This window comes from Hyla sarda, chromosome 11, assembly GCF_029499605.1.
Source record: "Hyla sarda isolate aHylSar1 chromosome 11, aHylSar1.hap1, whole genome shotgun sequence".
NCBI classification, from domain to species: Eukaryota; Metazoa; Chordata; class Amphibia; order Anura; family Hylidae; genus Hyla; species Hyla sarda.
This window is the reverse complement of record NC_079199.1, coordinates 17,017,062-17,032,578: the sequence shown is the minus strand read 5'-3', so window position 1 is coordinate 17,032,578 and position 15,517 is coordinate 17,017,062. Positions and strand designations below refer to the sequence as shown.

The window sequence follows — 15,517 nt, the reverse complement described above, 5'->3', positions numbered from 1 at the left end:
GTCTGTGGACCAAAACCCGTCATGCCTGCCGCACATTTGTACATGTTGTGTGGATCAATGATTAAGGCCTGTGGACTAAAACCCTTCAGGCCTTCCACGTATTTGTATATGTCATGTGGACTATGTTTTAGTACTTTATATTAAAGAAGATGTTTTTACCTGTATCTAGATTGCTAAAAATCTGTGTTACTGCTGTATTGAATCATGGTTGTTTTTCCAGAACCTTTTTTTTTTTTTTTTTTTTTTTTAACTAAGACTCTCCTATACTTTCCATATCAAGTTACTGAAAGGAGGTGGGAATCAAATCTTCTTAAATAACTGTTATTACCATGGTTACCTAAAAAATAAGGTAGCGCAGCATAATTGCTCGCTGTATAAATCCAATCTTCAGGGATTTAAAAAAAAAAAAAAAAAAAAGCAAAAAAATGGCAAATCATGAAAAAGCAAAAATAATGTTGCAATCAGCAGTCGGCAGTCAATAATATGCGCAGCAACATAACTAGTCTCTATTATACTCCGAAGCAGATGACAGTATTAAGTAGGCAACAAGTATTCTGCGCCGCTCTTATGCAATTAGCCATCGCTTTTTGTAAAGGAAGAAAAAAAAAATCAATTATCTGAATTTTTTTTATTTTGTTTGTCCATTCAAAGCAAGTGGCTGCCGAGATTTCCCTCCTTTATCTACATTGACCCAGTTGTTGAAAAAGGGGCCGCTCACGTAATTTCGCGCACTATACCAACTGTATGTACACGTTTAATTTGGTTATTAAGTTGAATGTGGGACGCATTATCGAGAGAATTTAAACATCGTTCTGGTAAATGACTATATGTATTGCAGATGTTGAATTATTTAGTAGGCCATGTATTCAGTAATTGGAATCGGAGTACCCAGTGCCAGGCAGCTGCTGCTTAAGCTCGGGAGATTCCAGAGAGAAAGAGACGAGCGCCGCGCTGTGTTACAATAAGTTACACGTACGTAAATAATTGACACGCTTATCATTCTAACTTCATACAATACAATGTAACAGTTTATTCCGAATACAGAATAAGGTTGTAAATAATAAATCATACAGAGATTATCAATTTTTACAGGAAAATAGGAAATTGGAGAAAACAACAATCGTGCGTGGCATTGAAGCTCTGTTCTATTGAAATGATTTGGGGCCAAGTTGTGATACCACATACATCCTGATGACAGTTGTGGTGCTGTTTTTGGGGGGGAAAAACTGTTTTTTTTTTTTGTTTTTTTTTATTCCTTAAAGGGGTACTCCACTGGAAAACGTTTTTTTTTTTTTGTTTGTTTGTTTTTTTAGATCAACTGGTGCCAGAAAGTTAAACAGATTTGTAAATTACTTCTATAAAAAAAAAATATTAATCCTTCCAGTACTTATCAGCTGCTGTATGATTCACAGGAAGTTCCTTTTTTGAATTTCCTTTCTGTCTGACCACAGTGCTCTCTGCTGACACCTCTGTCCATTTTAGGAACTGTCCAGAGCAGAAGCAAATCTCCACAGAAAACCTATCCTACTCTGGACAGTTCCTGACATAGACAGAGGTGACAGCAGAGAGCACTGTGGTCAGACTGGGAAATTAAAAAAGAAATGAACTTCCTGTGGATCAAACAGCAGCTGATAAGTACTGGAAGGAATACGTTTTTTTTTTATAGAAGTAATTTACAAATCTGTTTAACTTTCTGGCACCAGTTGATGAAATTTTTTTTTCCTGTGGAGTACCCCTTTAATAAGCCCTTTCAATAGGCTGGCCCAGAATATACTCTCATTTCCTATCTTAAAGGTTGATGATGAGTGTCAGATTAATGGGGGTCCAACTACTGGCAAAGCCTCCTGCCATGGTAAGGGCTCGTTCACACTATAGAAATTATATGCGCATTTCACCTTGCACCACACTCCCATTGACGTTCCTAATATACTTTATAAAAAACATGATCTTATTTTTATAAGAATTCATGGCTTGTAAAAAGACCACCAAGGGTCCCCATACCATCCAGAATATAATCCTGTCCGACTGCAGCATCATCTTTGTCCCAGCTGAAGCACAGACAGGGACAGAGTCCAGGAAGTGAGGGGGCAGGAATATCACTCCTCTGTGCTCACTACTGCCCTATCAGACTGCAGCATGAAAACAGAGTGGAGAGGATTATAGAGCAGCCTGCAGTGATTGGGTGAAGAGACCCAGCACATCACAGCAGACTCAGGGAGGAAATGAATACACGATGAGTGAGGGCGGGCTCAATGCTTGCCTCGGACATGCCCCCTCCTGAGCAGTGAATGTCAGAATGAGTGAGCAGCAGAACAGGGAGACTTGTGAGCCAAATACAGAAGCTAGACACATAAAAGACATGTAAATCATCTGCATGACCTAGTGAGCAACATATAGAAACATTTTTTTTTCTGTGTATGACAGGTACACTTTAAGTGCCAGGTCAGTAGTGACCCAGACACTTCAAAAGGTTGTAGAGAAGGAGGAGCCACCTTTTTAACCCTTTCCAAAATGGTTTGTTGCCAGTAAATCTATGGGATAAATCCCTATTTAGGGACAGATTAAGGCTGCCTGGAAGACGGAGCACTTCATTATGTCGCCCCCCCCCCCCCCGACAGGTCCCCCACAATAGGTGCAGTATAGTTCCCCCACATTAGGTGCAGTATAGTTCCCCCACATAAGTTGCAGTGCAGTTCCCCACATTAGGTGCAGTACAGTTCCCCCACATTAGGTGCAGTACAGTTCCCCACATTAGGTGCAGTATAGTTCCCCACATTAGGTGCAGTACAGTTCCCCACATTAGGTGCAGTATATTTCCCCACATTAGGTGCAGTATAGTTCCCCACATTAGGTTGGCAGTATAGTTGCCCACATTAGGTGCAGAATAGTTCCCCACATTAGGTTGGCAGTATAGTTCCCCACATTAGGTGCAGTATAGTTCCCCACATTAGGTGCAGTATAGTTCCCCACATTAGTTCCCCACATTAGGTGCAGTATAATTCCCCCCACATTAGGTGTAGTATAGTTCCCCACATTAGGTGCAGTATAGTTCCCCACATTAGGTTGGCAGTATAGTTCCTCCCATTAGGTGCAGTATAGCTCCCCCACATTAGGTGCAGTATAGTTCCCCCCACATTAGGTGTAGTATAGTTCCCCACATTAGGTTGGCAGTATAGTTCCTCACATTAGGTGCAGTATAGCTCCCCCACATTAGGTGCAGTATAGTTCCCCCCACATTAGGTGTAGTATAGTTCCCCACATTAGGTTGGCAGTATAGTTCCCCACATTAGGTGCAGTATAGTTCCCCACATTAGGTGCAGTATAGTTCCCCACATTAGGTTGGCAGTATAGTTCCTCACGTTAGGTGCAGTATAGCTCCCCCACATTAGGTGCAGTATAGTTCCCCCCACATTAGGTGTAGTATAGTTCCCCACATTAGGTTGGCAGTATAGTTCCTCACATTAGGTGCAGTATAGCTCCCCCACATTAGGTGCAGTATAGTTCCCCCCACATTAGGTGTAGTATAGTTCCCCACATTAGGTTGGCAGTATAGTTCCCCACATTAGGTGCAGTATAGTTCCCCACATTAGGTGCAGTATAGTTCCCCACATTAGGTTGGCAGTATAGTTCCTCACATTAGGTGCAGTATAGCTCCCCCACATTAGGTGCAGTATAGTTCCCCCCACATTAGGTGTAGTATAGTTCCCCACATTAGGTTGGCAGTATAGTTCCTCACATTAGGTGCAGTATAGTTCCCCCACATTAGGTGCAGTATAGTTCCCCACAGACAAACAGCCTTCAGCCATATACAGTCTATGGCTGGAGGCTGTATGCCTGTTTGCCTCAGTATGCCTCAGTGTTCTGACCACCGCTCCTCCGATCCGGGGAACTCAGGACCGGGGTCACGATCTACTGCTATGGCCTATGGGCTCCATGAACGCCATTGATGATCCGGCCCTACCCCTATTGCAGTCTTGTATATTTCTTTCCAATAATCCCCACATGGAAGCCATGGAATATTTATTAATGTCACCTCCAAGTATTCCTGGGAGTAATTCCGTACGTCAGGACTCGACAACAGGTTCACTTGTTGAAGGTTGTGCTAAATATTCATGAAGAAAAGATTGTATAAGCAAAGATTATGAAAACGGAAGCCATTGTCATGCAAATATTATGATATATTATCTAGGAAAATATATACGAGAAAATGCCGCTAGTATTTTACAGGAAATAGAAAAGCAAAACCCAGGGGTCATTTAAAGGAGAACTCGTCTGATAAAAGTATAAATGGGCCCATGTCTCACTGTCTTTGATTACAATTTGACCCACAATTCTTTAGGCCCCATGTTATAGAGCAGAAGCTGAGCAGATTGACATTGACTGATAAAAAGATTCAGCTCAAAGTGTACCTGTCATATCAGAGAAAAAATATGCTTCTATATGGTAATTACTTGGCCATGTAGATGATTGACATGTCTTTTTTATGTGTCTAGCTTCTGTATTTGGCATACAAATCCCTCTGATCTGCTGCTCAGTTATCCGGACATCCTCTGCTCAGTAAGGGGCATGTCGAAGGCAAGCACTGAGCCCGCCCTCACTCACCATGTATTCACTTCCTCCCTGAGTCTGCTGTACTGTGCTGGGTTTCTACATCCAATCACTGCAGGCTGCTCTGTAACCCCCTCCTTTCCATTTTCATGATGCAGTCTGATAGGACAGGAGTGAGCACAGAGGAATGCTAGCCCCTCGCTTCTTAGACTCCCAGCCTGTGCTTCAGCAGGGACAAAAATGATGCTGCAGCCAAACAGGATTATGTTCTGGATGGTATGGGGACCCCCATTTTTTTTTTCTTATAAGCTATGATTTCTATAAAAAGGAAATACAATCTTCTTTTGTAGTATATTAGAAAGGTTAATGTTTTGCCAATATGTACAGTGCCAATTTATTCATTTTTTATTTGAATTTTTTAAAGTAAATTCTTTTATTCCACGATATTGTGGAGCATATTTTGTTTGGTTTGTGAACTTTGCCATTCCTCTGTTATTCTTCCTGGAAGTGTATGAATAAATGGGCAACTCGATGGAGGTTTGTGGGTTTTGAAAAATCACTAAGCATCTGCAACACGTGAACACAGCCTCAAAGGTTCATATCCTGACTCAGTGAGTACAGACACACCCTCAACAGGTAACGTCTCAATTGTCCATTCCCAGGAGGAATAACAGAGGAACAGCACACGGATTTCGGCAATCCATTTTTTTTTCGTGGTTCAATTCCCCTTTAAAAAAACAAAAGGAGAGAAAACTTTTCATCCCCCCTCTGGCAAATGAATATCTCTCCTGTGCAACATCTCACTAAGATCTGATAGTACGGCTGTAAAATGAAATGGATATTATTTGCCTCCTCCGTCTCCAGGCGATGTATAAACATTTCATGGACTTTTTATGTCCGAGCGTACTTTTCCTAGAATAATAGTTCAGTCTTTGTCTTTCAAATCTCAGAGGTCACTGCACGCCGTGCCGATGATAATCCCAAATTGGAGGCGATACATTATATGGGTCCGTCCATGAGTCAAGAGATGAATTATTCATAGAAACCCTGAAACGTAACAATAGGATTAGTCTTCAGCTTGTGCTGTGTACACTAGAGCCCTGCATTTCATCACCCCTTGTGCCATTTTTCTTACCCCCCCATGCCATTTCATCAGCCCTCTGTGTCATTTCATCAACCCCTTGTGCCTTTTAATCACCCCATGTGCCATTTTTACTACCCCTCCCCTATGCCATTTTATCACCCCCTTGTACCATTTTATCAACCTCACTGTGCATTTTGTCACCATTTTATTACCCCCTCACCCATGCATTTAATCACCTCCTTGTGCTCATTCATCACCCCCCTTATGCCATTTTATTACCCCCTTGTACCATTTCATCACCCTTTGTGCCATTTCATCACCCCTTGTGCCATTTCATCACCCCCTTGTGCCATTTCATCACCCTTTGTGCCATTTCATCACCCCTTGTGCCATTTCATCACCCCCCTTGTGACACTTTAGTACCCCCTTGTGGCACTTCTTTACTCCCTTGTGCCACTTCTTTACCCCCTTGTGCCTTTTCATTACCCCCTTGTGCCACTTCATCACTCCCCTGTGCCATTTCATCACCCTCTTGTGCCATTTCATCACCCCCTTGTGCCATTTCATCACCCCCTTGTGCCATTTCATCACCCTTTGTGCCATTTCGTCATCCCCTTGTGCCATTTCATTACCCCCTTGTGCCACTTCATCACTCCCCTGTGCCATTCCATCACCCTCTTGTGCCATTTCATCACCCCCTTGTGCCATTTCATCACCCCCTTGTGCCATTTCATCACCCTTTTGTGCCATTTCATCATCCCCTTGTGCCATTTCATTACCCCCTTGTGCCACTTCATCACTCCCCTGTGCCATTTCATCACCCCCTTGTGCCATTTCATCACCCCCTTGTGCCATTTCATCACCCCCTTGTGCCATTTCATCACCCTCTTGTGCCATTTCATCACCCTCTTGTGCCATTTCATCACCCTCTTGTGCCATTTCATCATTACCTTGTGCCATTTCATTACCCCCTTGTGCCACTTCATCACTCCCCTGTGCCATTTCATCACCCTCTTGTGCCATTTCATCACCCCCTTGTGCCATTTCATCACCCTCTTGTGCCATTTCATCATCCTCTTGTGCCATTTCATTATCCCCTTGTACCATTTCATCACCCCCTTGTGCCATTTCATCACCCCCTTGTGGCATTTCATCAGCCCCTTGTGCCATTTCATCAGCCCCTTGTGCCATTTCATCATCCCCTTGTGCCATTTTATTAGCCTCCGTGCCATTTGAGAGGTTTTGGGACTGCGCAGGTTTTTACAGGCCCCGAAGTATGTTCTGTGACCACCCACTCCCGCCAACAACAACCTTATTACTGCCTGTGCCCGCCGGTCTTATATCGGGTCCCATAGAAACTCAATCTTATTGAAGCCCCTAGTGTACATTGGGGGGCAAGGTTAGCAGTTGCATTGCTTAATGGTGAAAGTTAGATCGCTAAGGATCATGTTGAGAATAGATGGAAAAAAAAACTCAAAAGATATTTAAAAAAATACCATGCAGTGCACTTTATGGAGCAGAAATTTACGATACAAAAATATCCCATTTCAACAAATGTGAAAATGAAATGTTACCTTATGCACATATAATGAAGTGTGCAAGGACTAGTATGCTTATTGTTGTGTATTACGAGCCATAGGTACTACTTATGCTGCCATACATATATAAATATATACATACATATATCTCCCATAGCTTAGTGATAAAATATTTTTAAGAAAGGTTCTCTCATCCAGAAGGGGGCTACAAAACAAAACATAAAAAAATACTGCCACATAGTGTGCTTGTATATATTCTCAGTGCAAAGTTTCTCCTCTAAAAGCATTGCTTTGAAACATAATTATTTAAATAAATCAGTAAAATTTTAAATACCGCCACATAGCGCACTTGTATATTTTGGAGTAGGAAGTCACAATATTGAGTTAAAAAAAAAGTGAAACCTTCATGCTGTGTACAAGGATACCTTATGCTCATAGCTGTGTACACGGAGTAGCATGCTTATGGCTCTGTATTACAGAGCTGTAGGTACTGCTTGTGCTGCCATATGGTGCTCCAGTGAATATTTTCTCCTATAAAATCATTTATTTGAAACAAGATTATTTTATGTCTGCTTCTATGATAGAAAAAAAAAATACAAAAAATACCTCCACATAATAGTGCACTTTTATAGACTAGATTAGGAATTGTATTTTATTCAGGAGGTTGCACTGTGCACTCACTAGTATTTCTATACAATCTCTTGAATCATTGTTAGATTTCCAACATTTTTTCCTTTAGAATAGAATATGAAGACTTCACATATGAGGACAATGCTTGGATTCATGTTTACAGGGTTTGTTTTTTAAAGGGAACAGGTTCTTTAAAGACATTATGGCCCTTCAGAAGCATTAACCTCCATGTGAACTTTACTGCTGACTTTTTTTCTTTTTTTTCGCCTGGAAAGGAAGATAAAGAAGTCATTTTCCAATAGACAGGATGGCTGTTCCTGACTTTCTAGAAGAGACTACAATGCCAGACAGAGATTAATGGCCTGCAAAGTGTAAGGTTTTTAAATTAATGTTACTTATTACAAGCATGGCTCCGAGACAAAAAAGAGAGTCATCAGGGGGGGGGGGAGGCGACACCGCCACCCACTAATTGATTCCAGAAGTTTGCTTTATAAGTATAAGCACTTTCCAGTGTTCTACGAATATGTCGGAGCCGAGGCTGTGTGACAAGTGTGACAAGCAGTTAAGCCCCAAAGCTCTTGTTTGCTGTTACAAGTGAATAGCAATGTCTTTCTCGCAGAATCAATCTCTGGGATTGTAGTTGGTACGTTAGCGAACCCGGAGGCGCGTTGCAAATAAAATAGCGTATTTAAGCATTCAACAAAACAGATGAGAAAAGACAAGTCTGTGAGCAATGACAAGTCCGAGACGCATCAATAGTTTATAAAAATAAAATAAAAGTAAAAAAACATCATCGATGGTGCTATTTGAAAAGGGGTACTCCAGTGGAATTGTTTTCAAATCAACTTTTGCTAGAAAGTTATACAGATTTGTACATTATAAAATCTTAATGCTTCTAATATATAAAAATCTTAATCCTTCTAGTACTTATCAGATGCTGTATGCTCCATAGGAAGTTGTGTAGTTCTTTCCAGTCTGACCACAGTGCTCTCTACTGACACCTCTGTCCGTGTCAGGAACTGTCCAGTGCTGGAACAAATCTCCATAGCAAACCTCTCCTGCTCTGGACAGTTCCTGACATGGACAGAGGTGTCAGCAGAGAGCACTGTGGTCAGACTGGAAAAAACTACACAACTTCCTCTGGAGCATAGTTCAGCTGGTAAGTACTAGAAGAATTAAGATTTTTTATATAGAAGTAATTAGCAAATCTGTATAACTTTCTGGCACCAGTTTATTTAGAAAAAAAATAAATTAAAAAATCCTCCGGAGTACCCCTTTAACTCCTGGAAGTACCCCTTTAACTCCTGAACACAGACTGCCGTGCATGTAAAAAGGCTGCGTTCTAACAGAAAATTAAGTATGCTTCATAGACGACCGATGCAGGCCACTATTATAGTGATCCCACATGGTGAATGACGTGATCGGAAAATTTATTCTAAAAACCCTGAATGGCTGATTTTTTGGGAAATCTATCAAGGGGGAAAAAATGAAGAAGAAAAACTATCAAAAAGTATGTTTCAAAATAATATCAATATAAGATACAAATTAGGGCACAAAAAATTATCTTTTATAGACTAAAAAATGAAATTAAAAAAAGTTAAAGGGGGATGAATTGGGCGATTTTGAGCATTTTTATTTCTTTATAAATTTTTACTGTATTTATTTTTATTTGTAAGTTTTATTTATTTATTTATATGTATTTGTAAGTTTTATTTATTTTTTATTAATTTGTAAGTTTTATTTATTTATTTGTAAGTTTTATTAAATTATTTATTGTTTTATTTGTAAGTTTTAGTTATATTTATTTATTTGTAAGTTTTATTTGTATTAGTTTATTTATTTGTAAGTTTTATTTATATTTATTTATTTGTAAGTTTTATTTGTATTAGTTTATTTATTTGTAAGTTTTATTTATTTTTATTTATTGGTAAGTTTTATTTATTTAATTGTAAGTTTTATTTATTTATTGTTTTATTTGTATGTTTTATTTAGATTTATTTATTTGTAAGTTTTATTTGTATTTATTTATTTATTTATTTGTAAATGTTTTATTTGTATTTATTTATTTATTTGTAAATGTTTTATTTGTATTTATTTATTTAATTGTAAGTTTTATTTATTTATTGTTTTATTTCTAAGTTTTATTTAGATTTATTTATTTGCAAGTTTTATTTGTATTTATTTATTTATTTATTTATTTGTAAATGTTTTATTTGTATTTATTTATTTATTTGTAAGTTTTATTTATATTGATTTATTTATTTGTAAGTTTTATTCGTATTTATGTATTAACTTTGTATTTGCAATTTTTCTTTTTATTTAGTTGTAAGTTTTATTTTTTATTTATTTATTTGGAAGCTTTATTCATTTTCATTTATTTAGTTGTATGTTGTATTTATTTAACATTTTATTTTATTTATTAATTTGTATGTGTTTTTATTGCATTTTAACAAAAGAAGGTACACGGATAAGATCAAAAGGACAATCACAGCTCATACAATTAATACAGCAACTTGTAAAGATACAGTTATGTCCACATTTCTAAGGAAATATTAGTAAATAACATGACATAATTCAGCCATGAAAAACCTCTTGATCACTGGTAACCAAACTGTGGCCCTCCAGCTGCTGCAAAACTACAACTCCCAGCATGCCCGGACAGCCAACGGCTGTCCGGGCATACTGGGAGTTGTAGTTTTGCAACAGCTGAAGAGCCACCATTTGGAGACCACTGGTATAGATGTATGAACAGCTCGTTTTTTGCGGGATGTGTTGTAGCCAATGGATAAGTGATGCAAATATGCTATGGCTTCCGAGCCGCCCATCTAATAGTCGATTCTTTTTGTCTTGCAGATCCCCCTGCCGTCGAACCGACCTTTCAGGAAATCCGACAAGGCTTGGGCACCAGCGTCACCATGAACTGTAGGGTCCTGAGGGCGTACCCCACCCGGGTCCTCATGTATGAATGGAGACTGGGGAGCAAGCTGTTAGAGAAGGGACAATTCGACTCTCAAGATTACACGGAGCTGACCGTCAATATCCACGCCAGGGAGAACTACGGTATCTACAACTGCAGCATCATCAATGAGGCCGGATCTGGACGGTGCAGTTTTCTTGTGACAGGTGAGATCCCGAAATTGCGCATTTTTCCGTACGAACCGGTTTCGATACCTTTCAACGTTTCACAACGTTACAATGTAACAAGTTGTGTTCCAAATACTTTGTTTCAATTATAGTGAATCATACTGTATGAAGCAGTGGTCTCCAAACTGTGGCCCTCCAGATGTTGCAAAAATACAACTCTTAGCATGCCCAGACAGCCGGGCATGCTGGGAGCTGTAGTTGTGCAACATCTGGAGGTCTACTGTTTGGAGACCACGAGTATAAAGCAACTACAAAACTCTCCCAATTGTGCGTTGGAATAGTCTGCTCGTTTCCATGTTGCAAAACTATAACTCCCTGCATGTCGAGACAGCTAACAGCAATTCGGGCATGCTGGGAGTTGTAGTTTTGCAACATCTGGAGGACCACAGTTTGGAGACCACGGATATAAAGCAACGACAAAACTCTCCCAATTGTGCGTTGGAATAGTCTGCTAGTTTCCATGTTGCAAAACTACAACCCCCAGCATGCCCTGTTAGCTGCCTCGGCATGCTGGTAGTTGTAGTTTTGCAACATCTGGAGGTCCACTGTTTGGAGACCACGGGTATAAACCAACCAGAAAACTCTCCACATCGCACATTGGAATAGTCATCTACTTTCCATGTTGCAAAACTACAACTCCCAGGATGCCCGGAGTGCTGTTAGCGGTCTCAGCATGCTGGTAGTTGTAGTTTTGCAACATCTGGGGGTCCACTGTTTGAAGACCACTGTTATAAACCAACTGGGAAACTCTCCCTATTGCACAATGGGAATAGTCTGCTAGTTTCCATGCTGGGAGTTGTAGTGTTGCAACATCTGGAGGGCCACAGTTTGGAGACCACTGGTATACATCCTGATTCCAGTCTCTGCAGAAAGAATTGACCTGCATGCTGTCTGCATTGCTAGCTATGGAAAAGGCATATTTCCAAATGATCCTATCTCCAATATGTTCTGCCGGAGCCGGAAACTTTTAGGCGGCCATTCCACAAAAATTCTGCCGTGTGAACATGGCCTTAAAGGGCAATTACTTTATTTTTATTTTTTTTACAAACACTTTTTGTTGTTGTTAAGGCAAAAATTCATCTAAAATACTAAAGGAGGCAATTCTGCAAGCAGCCTCGACAGAATATCTCCTACCATTTTGCGTATGCAGCTCCAAAGCCTGATTTCTTCCAAAAAAAAAAGCGCCACTGTTGTCCCCAGGTTGTGTGCGTCATTGCAGGTCAGTGCCATTGAAGTAAATGGAACCATGTTGTAATACCATGCACAACCTGAAAACAGAGGTGGTGCACATTTTTTTTTTTTTTTTTTGGGGGGGGGGGGAGAGGCGAGGGAGATTGCTCCGCTTTTCCATTTCTGTATATTCCCTGAATGAAGGTGCCTTATTGTTGGCCTGAGAAAAGATGTGCTTGCTGTTTTGTGCCTGGCACAGCAGAGGTTAATCTACTCCCCCCCCCCCCCTCATCCCGATGAAATTTCGCTGCTTTGCATGATAGTTCTGCACTCTATTTGCTTTTTACCAGTGGTCTTCAAACTGCGGACCTCCAGATGTTGCAAAACTACAACTCCCAGCATGCCCGCTAATTGTTGGTTATCTATAATCTAGTGAAAATATTTCAAATTTAGCTTAAAACAGTGAAAATTTATAATGATTGTCATTCCATATAAGTGTAAGTTGAAAATTATTTTACATTTTATGCAAATAAACCTGGCTATAGATTATGGGGACATTTTATTAAGTTGCCCCCATCATTTAAAAAAAAAAAATTATATTGTCACAAAGACATGTCAAAAGTTTTGATTGTTCAGGGTCTCAGTGCTGAGACCTCACAATCATTAGAATCAGAGGAGGGAAGGGTGAGGCTGTGCACTTCACTCCTTAGCATGCTGTGGCCTATGTCCAGTTGTACTAGATGAACTCCATAGACAAGTACAGGACGGCCTGGTGTTGGCTTCCTTTTTCAAGGCCCACGGACAGTCCAGCATTTGAATTCTCCCCAATTCTATTCAAATGGGGAAAAATCCCGGAATGTTTGTGGCCCATGAGGACTGAGCTAGGGACCTCCACTGGTCATTAGAATGAGTGGAGAAGCATGAGGCTTCCCTTAGACCAGAAGTCCTTATGACCACCAACAATCCAGGATTCATATTTTTCCTATTCTATTCCAATGTGGAAAAAGTGCAGGAACTCCATTCCCATGCCTTCCTGCAGGACATTAAGGGGTACTCCACTGCCCGAGCATTTGGAACATTTTGTTCCTAACACTGGGTGCGGGCTGCGAGGGTCGTGATGTCACGGCCATGCCCCCTTGTGACATCACACCACGCCCCCTCAATGCAAGTCTATGGAAGGGCATGACGACCTGCGGGTGCGGGCTGCGAGGGTCATGACATCACGGCCACGCGCCCTTGTGATGTCACACCACGCCCCCTCAATGCAAGCCTATGAAAGAGCGTGACGACCATCATGGTCACGCTACACCTCCTCAATGCAAGTCTATGGGAGGGGGCGTGGCAGCTGCCACGCCCCCTCCCATAGACTTGCATTGAGTGTGTGCGGCATGACATCATGAGGGGCACGGTCATGATGTCACGACCCCCTGCAGCCCGCACCCAGCGTTAGGAAGAAAATGTTCAGAACGCTGGGGCCGTGGTGTACCCCCTTTAAGTCCTGCAAGAAGGCATGGGAAAGGAGTTCCTGCACTTTTTCCACAGCAGGAACAATGTTCCCATTAGCAGGAGTCCTGCAGGACCGGCCTTTGAGTGGAAATTTTTAGATACGCGAGAACCAAGTATCTCCATCCGCCCAACGCAGAAAGGAACTGAAGCTAATTTCGCAATGACAAACAGCATGATGGATGAAATGAAATATAATTTTTATTACCTGAAGTAAAAACTAAACTACAACATCGGGAGGAAAAAATATTACTGGAGACATAATCCTTGTCAGGAAATTGAATGTTTTTTTTTTTTTTAGGGTCACTCTTAAATTATATGCGATATATACATGACATTATTTGGCGTCATTTGTTTCACTTGTAATTTGCGACCTAGCATGGAGACGGAATATATCTGGAGGGATGTTTAGCATGATAAGCAATAAATTGAGAGCAATTAGGAGATAAATTGATGTTACATGTGGATAACAGCAGACTCCGCTGAAACGTATTAGCTGTGTAAAGAGAATTAATGATACGCCGCCGCCGCCGCTCCGCTACAAGCGTTGGCTGGCTATTGTGGTGGAGATTCCGGGCTGCTGCGCTCTGCAGGCACTGTGTGGAGACCTAACCGGAAAAGGGTTGTAAAGGGTTAATCAAATATGACTGTTTTCCTCCAGAAACAGCTCCACACTTGCCCATAGGTGGTGCCTGGAATTGCAGTTTAACCAGATTCACCAGATTATCCAGCTTCTGGAACAAAGCAGCCATGTTTTTCAGTCCTATCTAACTTCCTTAAAGGATCACTTCCTAATGCAGGGTTTGAGGGGACATGACATGACTTCCCGATAAAAAGGTAACTATAATGTTGTTGTGTAGGAAGGAGACACATTCAGCAGCAGTGCTTAGGGTAACCCCTTCCTTGTTTTGCCACTGAAAAGAGAAAAACAGCAGCTGCTATAGTGAGCTGTCTATGGAAGCATGCAAGTCTATAGGAATTACCATAATGCTGTAGATTGTTCACTTTTTAATGTGTATCTGAGACAACAGTCTAGTTACCCTCAAAGGGGTACTCTACCCCTAGACATCTTATCCCTTATCCAAAGGATATGGGATAAGATGTCTGATCGCGGGGGTCCCGCCTCTGGGAACTGCCGCGATCTTGGCTGCGGCACCCCAGACATCCAGTACACCGAGCGAACTTGGCTCCGTGCCGGATGACTGGCGATGAAGGGTGGAAGCTCATGACGTCACGGACACACACCCTCAATGCAAGACCCCTCCCATAGACTTGCATTGAGGGGGTGTAGGCATGATTTCACAAGCGTAGCGTGGCCGTGATGTCATGAGCCTCCATCCTGCATCGTCACGTACCAACCCTCAGGTCTGTCAACTGAAACTGGAGGCTAGTGTTGAGCGGCATAGGCCATATTCGAATTCGCGATATTTTGCGAATATATGGACAAATATTCGCTACATTCGCATATTCGTAATATTCGCACTATATTTTCGCATAAGAGAAAAAATGTATTTGCGAAGAGGAAAATTTGCATATACAAAAAAAAATAAAAAAAATGCAAAAATGCAAAATATGCGAAAATGTGCGTATGCTAACTTCGCACGCCAGTCTCACACACAGTGTTGAGCGGCATAGGCCATATTCGAATATATTTGCGAATATTCGCATGTTCACGTTTTTATTTCCACACATGCGAAAATTCGATATATGTGAAAATTTGTTTCGTTAGTGTGACACTGATATTCGCATTTCTGAATATTCGCGTACGTGAACATTTACCTGAGTATATATTCGCATATGTGAATATATTTTGATAGGATATGAAAATATTCACATATACGAATATTTATCTAGGTCTTGTGAATGTCCAAATACGCGAATATGTGAATATACAAAACGT

The 15,517-nt window shown here is 40.9% G+C and overlaps 1 protein-coding gene across 2 annotated transcripts in view; it reads left to right on the top strand.

Annotated features, from left to right (window-relative positions):
• The window catches only part of MDGA2 (MAM domain containing glycosylphosphatidylinositol anchor 2), a 544,404-nt gene that overhangs the window by 463,610 nt on the left and 65,277 nt on the right, over nt 1–15,517 (top strand). For both annotated transcript variants that reach the window (XM_056546350.1, XM_056546349.1), the window contains exon 9: nt 10,654–10,923. In XM_056546350.1, the coding sequence (XP_056402325.1) occupies nt 10,654–10,923 (270 nt within the window). The remainder of the gene's footprint in view (nt 1–10,653; nt 10,924–15,517) is intronic.